This window comes from Ictidomys tridecemlineatus, chromosome 5 (assembly GCF_052094955.1).
Source record: "Ictidomys tridecemlineatus isolate mIctTri1 chromosome 5, mIctTri1.hap1, whole genome shotgun sequence".
NCBI lineage: Eukaryota > Metazoa > Chordata > Mammalia > Rodentia > Sciuridae > Ictidomys > Ictidomys tridecemlineatus.
The window spans coordinates 59,474,692-59,490,893 of NC_135481.1; the positions used below are offsets into that span (position 1 = coordinate 59,474,692).

The window sequence follows — 16,202 nt, forward strand, 5'->3', positions numbered from 1 at the left end:
CATCTCTTTCTTATCTTTTTGACAGTTGTGACTGGGAGAATACTGAAATATACGAGGTGGCTCTGTATTTTCCCTCTGGGAAGTTTTCTTTAAAATTCCAACTAAATTCTATGCTCTTGACTGCATGATCCCGTTTTGAAGCAGGGTTGATGGTGCTGCTCATGGTGTCCTGGTTTCCACAGGGCACCCCGGTGTTTGTCCATGCGGGACCTTTTGCCAACATTGCACACGGGAATTCCTCCATCATTGCAGACCGGATTGCACTCAAGCTTGTTGGCCCAGAGGGCTTTGTTGGTGAGAACTTTTACAATGTCAGTGAACAGGCTTTTTCCTGGAACATGGGGGGTTGGGATGGCATTTTTACAGTTGCTCTTCTCCTCCCTTGCAGTGACCGAAGCAGGATTTGGAGCAGACATTGGAATGGAAAAGTTTTTTAACATCAAATGCCGATATTCTGGTCTCCGCCCTCATGTGGTGGTGCTTGTTGCCACTGTCAGGGCTCTTAAGATGCACGGTGGAGGCCCCACGGTGAGGATCTAGGGTCAGAAGAGTCTTATCAGGAATGTTCAGCGGCTCGAAAGAAGTTGGATAACTCTGCCTGCATCAACAGTAACCTGCTCTTGTCCTCATAGTTAACAGGGTGCTAAAGCAAGAGGTGGTCGCACAGCTCGGTGCTGTCTGCCTTATCACTCATAGGCATGTCGTCAGCTCTTGGCATTTTAAGAGGGCTGAAATTGGCTTTGTGGCCTGCCTTTCTAAGGAAACATCTGACAGTATCTAAACTCCTCCAAGGACATGTGCTTAGCTATACGACGCACAAAAACGCTCCTTTATGTCAGCCTGTTCTCTGTAAATCTGAATCTCATTTTACTTCTAAATAGGGACATTGGCAGCCAGCCAATCACACCATTTAGCTGAGGCACAAGTCAGTTCCTTGAGAAGTTCTTGGTGGACAGGGCCACTGACAGCAGGAGGGCAGAGGCCTGGTCAGTGAGGGCAGGTGAAGGAGAATGATAGAGCCTCTTAGGACTACTGGGTGATAAAGAAGCAGGTGTTAGACTAGCTTATCTTCTGCTTCAACCTGTACTAGGTTTTCCTGAATTCTGACTCCTTAGAAATTGCACTTTTTGCTGGGCATTGTATTGCATGCCTGCAGTCTCATTGACTTGGGAGGTTGAGATAGGAGGATCACAAGTTTGAGGCTAGCCTCAGCAATTTAGAAAAGCCCTAAGCAATTTAGTTTTAAATACTAGGGATTGAGCCCAGGGGCACTTGGACACTGAGCCACATTCCCAGCCCTGTTTTGTATTTTATTTAGAGACTGGGTCTCCCTGAATTGCTTAGGGCCTTACTTTTGCTGAGGCTGGCTTTGAACTCATAATCCTCCTGCCTCAGCCTCCTGAGCCACTGGGATTCATAGGCATGCACCACCACATCCAGCCCTAAGCAATTTAGTGAGACCTTTCCTCAAAATAAAAAATAAAAGGTTTAGGGATATAGCTCAGTGGTAAAGCACCCCTAAGTTCAATCCCCAGTACCCCCCCCCCGCCATTACACTATTTATTCTAGCATTTTAACATGTTTTAATCAGCACCAGCATAGAAAGACATGGTGCTAGTTTTCAGAAAACACTGAAATTAAATTCCTATTCTCCAGGAACTTGTATTATAACTTGGGAAATAAGATCTTCCTCATCTACTGAATAAAATCAGTGTTTCTTAGTGAGGTGACCAGCATTGTCCTACTGTAGTGATTCTCAAGTATTTTGGCTTCAGATCCTCTTTGGTACTCTTAAAATTCTTTGAAGATTTTGATTCCTGGCATTTAAAAAAAGATTGTTGAAGGCTTATGAGAGCTTCTACTTATGTGAGTTATATTATAATATATTAGAAACTAGCATTGAGTTATACATTAACATAAAGAACTTCTATGAAAGTTACTATAGTTTTTGGAAAAAAAATGGGCATCATCTATTTTCAGATCACTTCTATATCTGGTTAGCTGAAGACAGCCGGATTCTCATCTTTGTATTTGACCTGTTGTGATATCATGTGTCACATAATAATCTCTGAAAAGTCCATTTTATACTTAATGAGAAATGAGAGAATGCATGAAAAGGACCCTGAGATCTTGGCTCTATTAGGAAAACAGTTTTGGTCTCAGGGCTGTTTGAAGACTTAGGTTTCTCAGACCACAGTGTGACAGTGGGTGCCCTCCACACTCTAACACACCTCCCAGAGCTCTGGGTCTTAGTTATTCCTGGGGTACTAAAGGCACTTCTGACCCAGGACACCCCTTTCTGCTAGCAGTGCAGGATAAGCTCCCCTTTTCATAGCCAATATTCCTCTCTTTCATCTACATACCATTGTCCCTCCTTTGCTTCCTTCCTCCTGACCTTGTGATCTGAACAGCAAGAATTCTGGGTACTTACCCTGGCCAGCCCTGAGAGGGGGCTTTGCATGTACAACTCTATCAAGGACCTAGACCTGCTGCCCACATGACCTCACAGATGGAAAGATGTGTAAGCTCCTTGCTTCCTGCCCTGCCTCCACATGGCCCCCTGAAGCTGGAGCGGTAGTCTCCCTGAAGAACTCAGGCAGACTGACCTGGAGTGTTCTTCATTACCATCTGCCAACCATGCTGGGTCCATGGAATCAGCACCTTGATCCCCTTGCTCATTCCTGGGGATGCGGCAGAGCTGAACCACTATAGAGATCAGGACATGGTACCCAGGCATCTACACACAATGAACCCACTGCTTAAGTATTTGGTTGCTTTCAGTTGTCCTCTATGATGGAATTCTGTTGTTTTCCCTCGCTTGTATTATACCTGTGCCAGGGTTTGGCTCCCCCAAGATATTGGCCGGCCCTGTGGACCAGCTCTTGAAACTATGACAGGGTCATCACAGGTTCCATCAACTGACATCCCAGGGTGATCTTTGCAGGCCTGGCTGCTGCCTTTCCCATGCTCACCTTTACTCCTCCCCTGCTGCAGTTTTCTTCACTTACTAAGGACACTGGTCCTGCCTGGAACGTGTTCCTTTTGACCTCTGTTGTCATAGATCTGTCATTTCTCACCTCTTACTTTACCTCACAAAAGTCCCCCACTTGGGCTGGAGTTGTGGCTTAATGGTAGAGTGCTCACCTAGCAAGTGTGAGGCCCTGGGTTTGATACTCAGCACCACATAAAAATAAATAAATAAAAATAAAGGCATTAAACAACAATAACAAAATCCTAGGCAAAAAGTCCCCCACTTTGCTCAAAGGAGTTCTTGCTCTGTGCTGTGTGCTTGGTCACTTGCCCTAAGTCCTTGGGGCAGGAAGCAACCTCTACTGCTGTATAACCCCCAAGCATGCAGCCTTTCACCCATTACTCAGGACAAACACCACTTTAAGCTAGAGCCTAATTGTAAGTAGGGAGTGCATCTGATTTCGTGTCCTTTCCTTGCAGGTCACTGCTGGACTGCCTCTTCCGAAGGATTACATAGAAGAGGTAACTTCTGTTATTTCTATTTATTTGCCTTAGAAAGCACCATATCCCAAATCAACCTGGCCCATGGGGAAATGAAATGGATGTGGTTATGATCCAGGGTTGCTCCTGGGAGTTCAGGATGCTAAAAGGCAGCGTGCTGAAGGTTGTATTAAATGAGTAGTAGTAAGTGGAACTGCCTCACAGAAGAGATCAGTAAACCACTGATACAGACCCATAACTGGTTCTCAGTGGGGTGATTTTGATCTCCTGGGATATGGGACATGGCCGTGTCTAAAGACATTTTTTATAGCTGGGGGTGGGGAGTGTACCTGGCATCTAGTGGATAGAGGACAGGGATGCTGTTTAAAATCCTATAGTGAGCAGGATAGCCCCCCCAGTGAAGAATTATCCAGCTCAAAATGTCAGTAGTACTGAGGTTGAAAAACCCAGCCCTAACCCAATGGAAGTTTCCTGGACTGTCTTCCCTGCATTGGCAGGATGAGTCCCTAATGCCATTGAAATCAGAAGCAAGTAGGAACCTTTTAGAAATAACCTTTTCCTCTGCAGATTTAAGCACATATTAAAGAGCCAAGATAATAATATTCTGGTTGTTTTGTAGGCACATCTTCCATAAGCTGATTCGGTTTATAGTATCAAGCAGGAGCCAGAGAACAATTTATGAGAACAAACCTTTTCATATTGATAATGTTTACCATCAAAGAAACATCTCTAGAGCCAGATTTGGTGGCTCCATGACAATCAGGCCCTCAGATAAGTTGCAGGGTCATCTGCTGTCATGGTTAATTCAATTTTTCTGCCTTTTGGAGGCCTTTACATTATCCAATAATACAGGGTCATTATGTAGGTCTCAAATAAAGTATTTCAAAATTGGCTAGAAAAAAACTGTTGGTGCCTTGAATCTGCCTGTCTTCTGCGTGATGATTTGCCTTTTATGGTCATTCGTCTGAGTCATGCGTAGGAGGGGAATTCACAGTTCTGGCCCTTCTGCCACCCCACAGCCTCTCCTGTGTCTAATTACAGTGACTGCCCCAAACTGGCCCAGCTGGTGTCTTCATTTAAGAAATTCTACTTGTTTAAACCCTTCTCAATCAGTCTTACATATGAATTGGATTTCATGTGATTAGAGGTTAAGAATTAGCAATGCTTTTTAAAATGCCAGATAAATCCTAATCTTAGTTTACAATTATTAAAGAAAAAAACCCATAAGTCACATTTATAATGAGCCTATTTGTTTTCTACCTTTAACCTGTTGCTGTTTGAGGGGTCCACAATCAAGCACTAATACTACTAGGCTTTTTTCATGGTATATATGTGTACATATCATTATGTATATGTATTTTTGGAGATGATGACTATATATATATTTTTAAATATATAATCTTTTGATTCCTGTCATTTAAAAAAAGATTGTTGAAGGCTTATGAGAGCTTCTACTTATGTGAGTTATATTATAATATATTAGAAACTAGCATTGAGTTATACATTAACAAAGAACTTCTATGAAAGTTACTATAGTTTTTGGAAAAAAAAAATGGGCGTCATCTATTTTCAGATCACTTCTGTATCTGGTTAGCTGAAGACAGCTGGATTCTCATCTTTGTATTTGACCTGTTGTGATATCCTGTGTCACATAATAATCTCTGAAAAGTCCATTTTATACTTAATGAGAGAATGCGTGAAAAGGACCCTGAAATCTTGGCTCTGTTAGGAAAACAAAAAAAGTTAAACATAACATCTGCATGATGAATATTTATTGAGTGGTTATACTTCCGTGGCCTGAACCCCTGTAAAGGAGGTTAGTAGTGTTTGCAGTTTTCCAATGGTGCAAGCAGAACTGCAGTAACATTTAAAGATATGTTTCCTTAGTATTTGGTTATTTTTTATTTATTTTATTTTTGTGTGTGTGTGTGGTACTACATTGAACCTAGCCTTTTTTTATGTTTTACAGGTCTTATGTTTCTGAGCCTGGCCTAGAACTTTCAATTCTCTGACATTAGCCTCTCAAATTAGCCGCCCAAATTACTGGGATTATAGGTTATATGTGTTTGCCACTGGGCCTGGCCTTTTTTTGTCTGTTTTGTTTTTTGTTTTTGAGATGAGGTTCTCACTATGTTGCCCAGGCTGGTCTCAAATTCCTGGACTCAAGAGATCTTCCTGCCTTGGCCTCCCAAATAAGTAGGATTGCAAGCCTGTGAGAGCATCAGTGATGTCGTCATAGGTCTTTTACAGTAAAGGGTAGTGAATGCCTCTTTTGTGCCAGGCTCTGTTTTCTAATGGAAGGGATTATACTGTACTGAAAAGAGTCTGTATTTTTGTAGCATATGTGTGTATACAATCCATAAACATCATTTAGGTAGGGGCAACTCATCCCCTTCAAACAGCAGCAGAGCTATTAAGATGTGGCTAGTAGATGTGGTATAATGACCACAAATCCCCTAGCTCTTGTGTTTTCAAGGTGATGAGGGTACGGGCATAGCTCCAGTGCTGCAGGTGGAGTTACAGCTCCTTCCTCCTCCACAGCATCCACTCACCAGGAGTGAGTTGCCTCATTGGCCCTTCTCTTACTTGTCGGCTTGCCTCTGTGTCCTGGCAATGAAAGGCTACTCACTCAAGGAGGCCGTTTGCCTTTTAAGAAGAAGCTGCAACCATCTGCTCTCTGAGCTTACAGACCTGTCACTCTTGTTTTACAGAACTTGGAGCTGGTTGAAAAAGGCTTCAGTAACTTGAGGAAACAAATAGAAAATGCCAGAATGTTTGGAGTTCCTGTAGTGGTGGCTGTGAATGCATTCAAGTAAGTACAGACCATAAGAGAAAAGGGGAGGAATGTGGAAAATAGCCAGGAAGCATTTCCTATAGCTAACTGTTGAGAGGTGCTTTTAGTTTCATTTTGTTCTTCAGTTGCTGCTACTGGTTACAGCCTGCGGGTTGAGCCTGTAATTTGACAGGTACCACATATATCACGGCAAACTCACTGCCTTACCTTCTGAAGGTCCAGAAGTGAGATTCAGTCCCTGTGGGGTCCCTTTTCAAACACTGAGTAAGATAGATAGCACACAGGATGGAGGTTTAATGCTCCATTGGCTGATAGAGGCCTTTTGTACTAGCATAAGATTGTAGCCTGCAGTCTTCCATTATTTCTCTAGGTCTGGTGGGATGGTGTCTTGATGGAATTGAACATGTTGAGCTGGAAATGCTCATGGGAGGACTTGCGTGGGTTGTTTGGCATTTTGTTACTGGTTTGGGTTTTGTTATAATGGCCTCACTGCAGTAGAATGGAAAGCAAATTTTTGAAAAGCCAATATTTATTGATTCCTGATAGTGTTCTGGAAATGTTCCAAGTACTTTCCATCTAAGCCTGATGACATTCCAATGAAATAAGTGCTGTGATTATTGCCATTTTAACCCATGTGGGATTTGAGATACATAAAGATGTTTTGGCCAAAAGTTACCTAGGTAGTTAGTTGTGAAGATAAGATTCAAACCCAGGCAGTATTATTTGTATTGACTGATTTCCATTTATCAGTGGGTAACTCACATGGGTTTTAATGGCATAAAAAAGTTATACTTTGTCCTTTCCAGCCATCTTCCATGCTTTAACGTGAAGCACTCCTTTACAGGACAGACACAGAGGCCGAGCTGGACCTCGTTAGCCGCCTTGCCAGAGAACATGGGGCCTTTGATGCCGTCAAGTGCACTCACTGGGCGGAAGGGGGCAAGGGTGCTTTAGCCCTGGCTCAGGCTGTCCAGAGAGCTGCACAGGTGCCCAGCAGCTTCCAGCTCCTTTATGACCTTGAGGTGGGTTACTTGCTATATGCGGAAGAAAAAAAAAGTATAGTGAGGTTTCTGTGTGGCTATCTCTGTGGAGCCCATGTGTAGCAGCTTCAGCCTCTCAACCTTGTGGTTTCACTTCCTACGTGGGCGAGTTACAGGACCAAAGACTGGACTCTCAGCTCCGGATAACTGTAAGATTGCATTTTGTTTTCAGTTCTCTGTCCCATGTACTTCAGGATGTGGTCGAACGTTAAGTAGTATGCCCACAATTGGAAACTCGGTTAGGAACATGGAATGTATAGGTGCAGTTCTGGTTGTAATTCTATAAGCTAGTTCCTGGCTTGGTTTTTACAAGATATCATAGGCTTTGAAAAAAAATTAAAAACATAAAAAAGCAGAAGGAAGAAACTCAATTACTCTTGTAAAATAAAGGTAAAATACTGATTGCTTTTAATACAGTATTTATATTGATATGATACACTGTCAAATTCCTCTTTGTCTTGTTCCTCTTTGTCACTTGCAGATATAATACACTGCCAATTAATTAACTTCTTTGCCAGGAGTGGTGGCACATGCTTGTAATCTCAGCAACTTGGGAGGCTGAGGCAGGAGGATTGCAAGTTCAAGACCAGCCTCAGCAATTTAGTGAGGCCCTTAAGCAACTTTGCAGGACTTTATGTCTTAAAATAAAATATACAAAGGGCTCCGGATATGGCTCAGTGATAAAGCACACAGGTTCGATCCCCAGTATTTTAAAAAAAAAAAAAAAAAAAAAAAAAAAGATCTCCTATTGACAGACATTCTCCTGTTGAACGCTGTTATTTTTTTTTAATGGAATTTTGTGTTTATTTTGTTTTACTGGTGCTCTCAAACATGGTGCTCTCATATGGTAGGCCAGTGCTCTACCACTGAGCTACTCCCTAGCCCCTGAACTCTGGTTTTTATAGATGGGTTTGAAAATCTTTTCAACCAATCATCATTCTAGAAAATGGTACACAAAGTGCAAAGTACTTACAGTTACCCTCTCTAAACCCCTATCCACAGCACTTAAGTCAGAAACCACAGTTCTTAAAGCAAGCAGGAGACATGGAAGAAGTAGGGTAACAAGGACTTTTTAACCCATTTCTGCTTGGAGCTTTTCTCTGCTCTGACATAAGACAAAGCTACTACTTTTTGTCTTATTCAATATCGGCTAGTCTTAGATCACCCCTCCGCCAAAGTGCTTTTTGCCTCAGAAGTTCTCAATGTGCCTTGGCATTTAATAAGCCCCAATTATAAAATGCATATGAAAGTAATCTGTTGCATCTTTTTAAAACCTTTATTGAATATTCATTTTATTCATGACCATTAAACAAAGCTCCTTCATAAATGATGACTTTTTAAAGGTATAATTCTTACTTTTATAAAGTTTATTACTCCTTTCAAAAAAAAAAACTTGCCCAATATATTCTTTTAATCTTAGTTGCTAAGGAGTAGAGAACCAGTTAAAATACTAATTTTAATACAGTATTTATATATGTGTGTGTGTGTGTGTGTGTGTGTGTGTGTATGTATCTTTCTATCAGTGTATCTAACCATACCCTCTACATACACACACACACTCACGTATAATTATATATAGACAAAATAATTTCACTTCCATGGGACATTCTCCACTTATCAAACCTTGGGCTTGGGATGAGCATGTTGTAATCTCAGATATTTGGGAGGCTAAGGCAGGAGGATTACAAGTTGGAGGGTAGCCTAGACAACTTAATGAGCCCCTGTCTCAAAATAAAAAAGTGCTGGGGTGATAGAGCATCCCTGAATTCAATCCCCAGTATCACAAAAATATTAAAAAATTAAAAAATTTTTTAAAATCTGGGGCTTGGCAAAAGACCTAAGAAGAGCATACTACAGGGACACAGCCACATCAATGTTTATAGCAGCACAATTCACAATAGCTAGAATGTGGAACCAAACTAGATGCCCTTCAATAGATGAATGGATTAAAAAATGTGGCATTTATACACAATGGAATATTACTCAGCACTAAAAAATAATAAAATCATGGCATTTGCAGGCAAATGGATGGCATTAGAGCAGATTATACCAAGTGAAGTTAGCCAATCCCTAAAAAACAAATGCCGAATGTCTTCTCTGATATAAGGGGGGTGACTCAAAATGGGATAGGGAGGAAGAGCATGAGAAGAAGACTACCACTAAATAGGGAAGAGAGGTGGGAGGGAAAAAGAGGGAGAAGGGGAGTTGCACAGAAGATGGAAGGAGAACCTCATTGTTATACAGAATACATATATGATGCTGTAATGGAAAAAGGAAAAAAAGTGTGTCACATTAGACTGGGTAGAGAGGAAGGATGGGAGAGGAGGGGAGGAGTAGGGAGGATAGGAAGGGCAGCAGAATAGAATAGACAATATGATTGATGTATGTACATTCCATTTATGTATTATATATCAAAATGCATTCTACTGTCATGTATGACTAAAAATAAATAAATAAATAAAAATTTTTTAAAAATCTGGGGCTTGGAATTAACATGTTCCTAAACCAATAAACTTCAAATTATTTGCATTTTAATATATGTATATTAAAAAATATGACCCTTTTAGTGACACTGACCTGGAATGTGACCATGTCCCTGTGAGGAGTTCTCATGCATGTCATGGTTTCTCTTTTCTTTCTTGTGTATTAGCTCCCAGTTGAGGATAAAATCAGGATCATTGCACAGAAGATCTATGGGGCCGATGACATTGAATTACTCCCTGAAGCTCAGCAGAAAGCTGAAGTCTACACAAAGCAGGTAGGCGTTGGGCTAGTTTGTTTTTTCCTCCCTTTGCAAAGCAGGCCTTGGAGTCAGAATCCCTGAGTTCTCCCAGCCCTGCCAGTCACCCACCACTTCACTTCTTTGAATAGCAGCCTTCTCACCTCTGAAATCCTGGGTTTGGATAGGTGATTCCATCTAGGGTCTTCCTTTACCCATATGTCGTATGTGAATGTATAGAAAAGCCCTGAGGATATGAGGAATGTCATAACTGAAATATCAAGAACCTTTCCCCGGTTTTATCCTCATGCTCTATTAAGCAGGAGGATAGAGAAATAGAGATAAACATGAAGGTCATCAGCTATTTCAAATAAATTAAAGAAGCTTGTAATCAGAATGCCCTGATATCCTTTTTTGTACTTGTCAACTTTTCATTTGTCCTACTCTTGTTCTCTTTCCCCCCAGGGCTTTGGGAATCTACCCATCTGCATGGCCAAAACACACTTGTCCTTGTCTCACAACCCAGAGCAAAAAGGGGTGCCCACAGGCTTTGTTCTGCCCATTCGTGACATCCGTGCCAGTGTCGGGGCTGGTTTTCTTTACCCTTTAGTAGGAACGGTAAGTGAGGCCACAAGAGAGGAACCTACTTATGTGTGCTTCTCATCCTAAATGTATTGTTAAGTTGCCAATAAAATGCCAAATTAACAGAGTTCACTGCTGAGAAGAAAGTTGGAGTTAGGCCTATTATGATTAATCCTCATGCTATGGACCATATTGATGTTAATTCAAATGTGATACTCTGACTACTACTGCATAAAAAATTCATGGGTAACTTGCCCTTGATTGAGTCCAGGATGGACCTATTGATAGGTTGGGTCAGTGGTAATATGTAGGCAGCTCTTCATAGCCATTGAGTTCTGTATCTGTAGATTCAATCATCTGTGGATCAAAAGTATTTCTAAAAAATTGTCTGTACTGAACATATACAAACTTTTTAATATATATAATTATATAGCATTTACATTGCATTACAAGTAATCTGGAGATAATTTAAAGTATAGGAGAGGATGTGCATAGGTTATATGCAAATATTACATCATCTTAAATAAGGGACTTGAGCATCTACAGATTTTAGAAATCATGGGGATCCAGGAACCAACCCCTGATGTTACTGAAGGACAATTATAATCATAATTAGTGTTTATTTGGCACCTTATACTAGATAACAGTCCTCCCAGCAGTCCTAGGAGTAAGGACTGAGGTTCTGTATGTCCAGGGTTTTACTGACAGGTTTAGAGTAGATGCCTAAAATTCAGGGAGGTCATCATCTTTGAGTAAGGAATTCCTTCATAAAATACAACTGAATCATAGATAGACAAAAAGCAAATTTGCCTACTTACAGGTTTTATGCACATAATAGGAAGGTAGAGAGATGATTAAGGACATAATCGTAGTTTAGACAAATGTTGTCCTAACGTTAACATAGATTTGCGCCTAAGATTCCTCTTAGGTCTGCCTGCTATCCTGAATTTACAAATTGTACTTACATGCAAAACAGAATTGAAATATTCAACTAGACTAGTACTATAAAAAAGAAATGCCCCAGGCACATTGCTGCATCCCTGTTATCTCAGCAACTCGGGAGGCTGAGGCAGAAGGATTGAGAGTTCAAAGCCAGCCTCAGTAATTTAGCGAGGTGCTAAGCAACTTAGTGAGACACTGTCTGTAAATAAAATACAAAATAGGGCTGGTGATGTGGCTCAGTGCCCCTGAATTCAATCCCCAGTACCAAAAAAAGAAAAAAGAAAAAGAAAAGAAATGCATGGATGTATTTTTAAAGCTATGCCATTCTTTCGGTACAGTAAGAAAGTGATAGGGGTGACATTATGCATCCTTGTGAAAGTGCATGATGTCAGAGCTGAATTCAGTTCTTACCTCTGCTGACTTTGGTCTCAGGCAAGAGGTGTGAGCCCATTGACCCTAGCTCACAGCATGGGTCAACATCACCATGGAACAATGGCATCAGCACAAGTGCCAGCACACTATTGCCTCCTTGGCCACTCCAGAGAATAGGAGGCTTAGTCTTGTGATGTAATGCTTATCAGTTTGGGGCTTGTAGAAATTTTCTTTTGATAAGAATGTTAAACCAGCACCTGCAGAAATGTATGCTGTTCTATTGGAGAAATTGTCAGCACTTATCAGAACAAGAGCAGTCGCTGCACTCTGCCTGGTTACTTTCCATGTTCGTATGAAGAAGGGTAATCATAGAGGTGAAAGCAGAGCTGGATGTGGTCAGGCCAGTGTACATCTGCCTGCTCAGACAGCCAGCCTGCCCAGTACAAGACTTTCTCATGGAGAATAAAACTTGCTTCAGGGGCCTTCAGCTTTAACTTTGACCAAGACTTGCACACATAATCAAATGATTTAAACACCTCTTGATTGCTGTGGGGCCTCAGCAGTGCTCAGAGGATTTATTTATGTATCACTTCAAAGCATGGGGACTTCTTTTCAGAGTTTTATATGTAGATTTATATATATGTATACACATCATTTTATTTTTTCTGATTATTAATAACCAATATTTAAGAAAAAAATCTTCTTTGGGAAGGAGTAAAAACTCTGAAAATCTTACTGCTGTTTGGGGAACCATTTTTAGAGCTTTCTGCTGACAGGCACATGCACATCTACCCCAGTGGGCACATATCTCTTGTCTTCATAATATGCAGTCTGCTAGATTTTTCTGCCAGGTCTAAAAACTAGTCCTTTTCTTTTCCATAGTTGTCCTTATCTCTTGCAGAACACAGGAATAGAAACCAGTTATCAGATCCCTATATTGTGTATTGTTTGGTGCTCACATGTCAAAATTTAGATTTTTTTGAGTATTAATGTTTTGTTTTACAGAAGATGACTCATCCTACTTAACAGTGTTTTTATACTTAAATTTTAAAAGTTCAGCCTAAGTTGTTTTCCTGTCTGGTTCTGATTTGGAACTTGTGTGTGTTCATTATACAGGGTATGGTTACACATAAAAATATACCAAGTTCACACTTACAATCCATGTGAATTTGCATCTAAGCAGGTATTTATTAAAGTCAAGACTTTAGAAAAGAAGCAAGAATAAACATATAAGCACTATAAGTTTAAGAGTAATGATTGTACTGGACATAGTAGTGCACTCCTGTAATCCTAGCTACTCAGGAGGCTGAGGCAGGAGGATTGCAAGTTTGGAGCCAGCCTCAGCAACTTAGCAAGGCCTTAAGCAATTTAGTGAAACCCTGTCTCAAAATTTAAAAATGGGGGCTGGGGATGTGGCTCAGTGGTAAAGTGCCCCAGGTTCAATCCATGGTACTCTGCACACACACACACACCCCCGAAAAAAATCACATTAAGTTCATTTTTCATGCTGTTTTACATCCTAGATGAGTACAATGCCTGGGCTCCCTACCCGGCCCTGTTTTTATGACATTGACTTGGACCCTGAAACCGAACAGGTGAATGGACTCTTTTAAACAGGTAAATTGTTATTGGATAGAGTTTTATTTTTCTTTCCCTCTATACTATATTTAGTATTACAGAAATCAACAATTGTAAAAATTCAAATTTTAATGCTTTCAAAACATTTCTTTTTGGACTTCACTGAGGGGAGGAGATCAAGAATGAGAGTTAGCAATAGCCAGTGAATGAGATATTTGTATTTCAACACATCTTTAGGAAAAGAGCAGGCTTGTCCTGGGTTGGCTGTGCAGGGGAGCGTGTTGCTGTAATGAACTATGGAGGGCCAGCAGAGAAGGTTAGGCTTGAGCTAAAAGTTGATGGCATGTTGGAGGCCAGACCAGCTAGAGATCTGTATCAACAAGTTTGAACAGACAGAAGGCAGGAGTTGAGTAAATGTCCCAGAAAGCAGAGTAAAGAAGAAAATGGGGCTGGGGTTGTGGCTGAGTGGTAGAGCACTTGCTTAGCATGCGTGAAGCACTGGATTCGATCCCACATAAAAATAAACAAATAAAATTAAGGTATTGTATCTATATGCAACTAAAAAAGTATTTAAAAAATAAAAGAAGAAGAAGAAGAAAACAGGACCAGTCCAGGAGTTCTTGGGTTCTTAAGTGAATCACAATGAGTGAACTATCCCTAGGCACATCCAATTGAAATTTCAAAAACATCTAATAAGAAAATCCTAAACAATCTTTTCCAAGTAAGGGAAAAAAAAAATGATTTGCCTGTGAAAAAATGAGAATTACCCTGAACACCTGTCTTATCATCAATAAGAGGCTTTTTAACAATGGCAATGCAATATCTCCCAAGTTCAGGGAAAGATAACTTTCCCTCTATGTTAACCCATTCAAATCTGTCCAGATGTTTTCAGATATGCACAGATTTGCCACTTCCACATCTCCTCTTAGGAAATTATTTAGCAATGTACCCTGTAAAAATGAGGAAATAAACCAAGAAAAGAGGAAGATGAGTTTTAGGAAATTGAGTCCTGATTTTGACAGTAACAGGTGTACTGACGACTATGTAAATGATCTCGAGTTACAAATCCAAACTGGAACCAGAGGAGGGACGGCTTGAGAAATGATGGAAAGAGCTAGAAAAGACAAGGGCATCAAAGGGCAGAATAAAAGCTCTTATATCATTTGAGAAAGTAAAGGTCCAGATGGAAGCAAAATGTAACATTTAAGTCATGGTGAGGATGCTAAGAAGAGAGACTTTGAGCTCAATGCCAGGGAGACTGTGTTCTTTGAGAGGGCATGTGAACTACTGGAAATGCGGTCCTGGCTTACTGCTTGGTGTGTTCCTGAGCAGTATTAACATAACCTTCATGTAAATGCCATGCATTATTCTCCAACCTATTATGGGCAGACCCACCTAGAAGGTGGGAGAGCATGTAAATGTCAACAGCTTTAGCAATATGAATGGGGAATAATGCAGTGTGGAAGGAAAGAAGAAACATTTTGGTGCAAAGAGAAAACATTTATTTCTTTGTTTTTCTTTCTAGATCATTCTTCTCCAAGAAGCCACTTTGAAAGTTTGGCCCACTGTGGTGGGAAGTTGTGAGAAGTCAGCCGCTGCCGAGGGTCTTATGAAATGAATAATGGGAGTCTGCCTACAAGCCTTTTTTCAGCCTTAATTCTCATGATTATGTACAAATTAACATAGCTCATGTACCTATTTACTTTAATGAAGTTCTACAGAATAAAAAGAAAGTAATTTTGCTATCTTGGTGTTAAAATGTAAATCATAGCACTGATAGACTGTGCTGCAGTGTCACTGCCATCCTATCTGAACCCATCTGTTGGGCAGCCCCCTGGAGCTGAAGAAGCAAATTGCAGTATGTACTTTGTGATCAGTTGTGTTTAAAGTGGGGAATATGTTCATGCTTGTGTATCTCTTCAAGGACCCATGATTCAGGAGACCTAAGAAGGTCAGAGTGGAGTAGGGTATGAAGGAAGATTTGCCTTTTTATCTAATACCTTTCTATATTGTTCATTTCCCACCCCCATCCTAGGGAAGTATTGCGTATATAGGTTTGCGTATATATGAGCTTCCTTGGAATTCCCATTTCTATCATAGCATTAGCACCATTAAGTCCTTAGGAAGGAATGTCATAGCACTAGACATAGGTTAATCCTTTTTACTCTTGCTGGTTCAGCAGTTGTTTATTGAGTTGCTACTAAATGTCTGGGCTTTTCTATAGAATTTAATTTTTCCTAGAATATTCTAACTTTTCTTGTGAGAGACCTGTCATCTCAAAGTAAGAGCTAACCTTTGCTTAAAAATGTGTAAATATTAACTATGATAGAATAGATCTCTAAATTAAGTTAGTATCCCCATTTTACAGAAAGGCAAACTGCAAGATTGCACTGCCAGGGCCTGCACCATGAACTTGTAAGTTGTTTTGTTTCCAAAGTCTTTTCTCTACCATCAGTCCGTCTCTCCAAGCTCTACCTAGAAGGCAACTCCTGCCAGGTTGTGAGAGGTGGTAAGCTGTGCCTTTTTTATATCCCTCCAGAAGGAAGGAATGATAAGGGTAGAAGAAGCTAAGAGAGGAAATAGAGGTTAGAAGGCTGCTGAGCAGTCCTGATGGCATGGGTTTTGTGAAATTGCTTTTTCAGTCTTTGATAAAGAAGATGTGTCACACGTACCAGCTTACAGATGCTATTTCCACAATGAAAGA

The 16,202-nt window shown here is 40.6% G+C and overlaps 2 protein-coding genes across 6 annotated transcripts in view; one reads left to right on the plus strand and one right to left on the minus strand.

The window, feature by feature from the left end:
* Mthfd1 (methylenetetrahydrofolate dehydrogenase, cyclohydrolase and formyltetrahydrofolate synthetase 1) overlaps nt 1–15,243 on the plus strand; it is a 142,892-nt gene extending 127,649 nt beyond the window's left edge. For both annotated transcript variants that reach the window (XM_078050042.1, XM_005322790.5), the window contains 9 exons: nt 183–294; nt 389–528; nt 3,451–3,492; nt 6,183–6,283; nt 7,110–7,287; nt 9,956–10,063; nt 10,490–10,642; nt 13,444–13,537; nt 15,024–15,243. In XM_078050042.1, the coding sequence (XP_077906168.1) occupies nt 183–294; nt 389–528; nt 3,451–3,492; nt 6,183–6,283; nt 7,110–7,287; nt 9,956–10,063; nt 10,490–10,642; nt 13,444–13,533 (924 nt within the window). In that variant the 3' untranslated portion in view covers nt 13,534–13,537; nt 15,024–15,243. The remainder of the gene's footprint in view (nt 1–182; nt 295–388; nt 529–3,450; nt 3,493–6,182; nt 6,284–7,109; nt 7,288–9,955; nt 10,064–10,489; nt 10,643–13,443; nt 13,538–15,023) is intronic.
* Nucleotides 1–16,202, minus strand: part of Zbtb25 (zinc finger and BTB domain containing 25) — a 79,200-nt gene that overhangs the window by 20,676 nt on the left and 42,322 nt on the right. For 3 of the 4 annotated variants that reach the window (XM_078050057.1, XM_078050056.1, XM_078050053.1), the window contains one exon: nt 6,985–10,963. The exons of the other annotated variant lie outside the window; for it this stretch is intronic. In XM_078050057.1, the coding sequence (XP_077906183.1) occupies nt 10,901–10,963 (63 nt within the window). In that variant the 3' untranslated portion in view covers nt 6,985–10,900. Of the gene's footprint in view, nt 1–6,984; nt 10,964–16,202 lie in introns of those variants that run through there. 4 annotated transcript variants of the gene reach the window in all.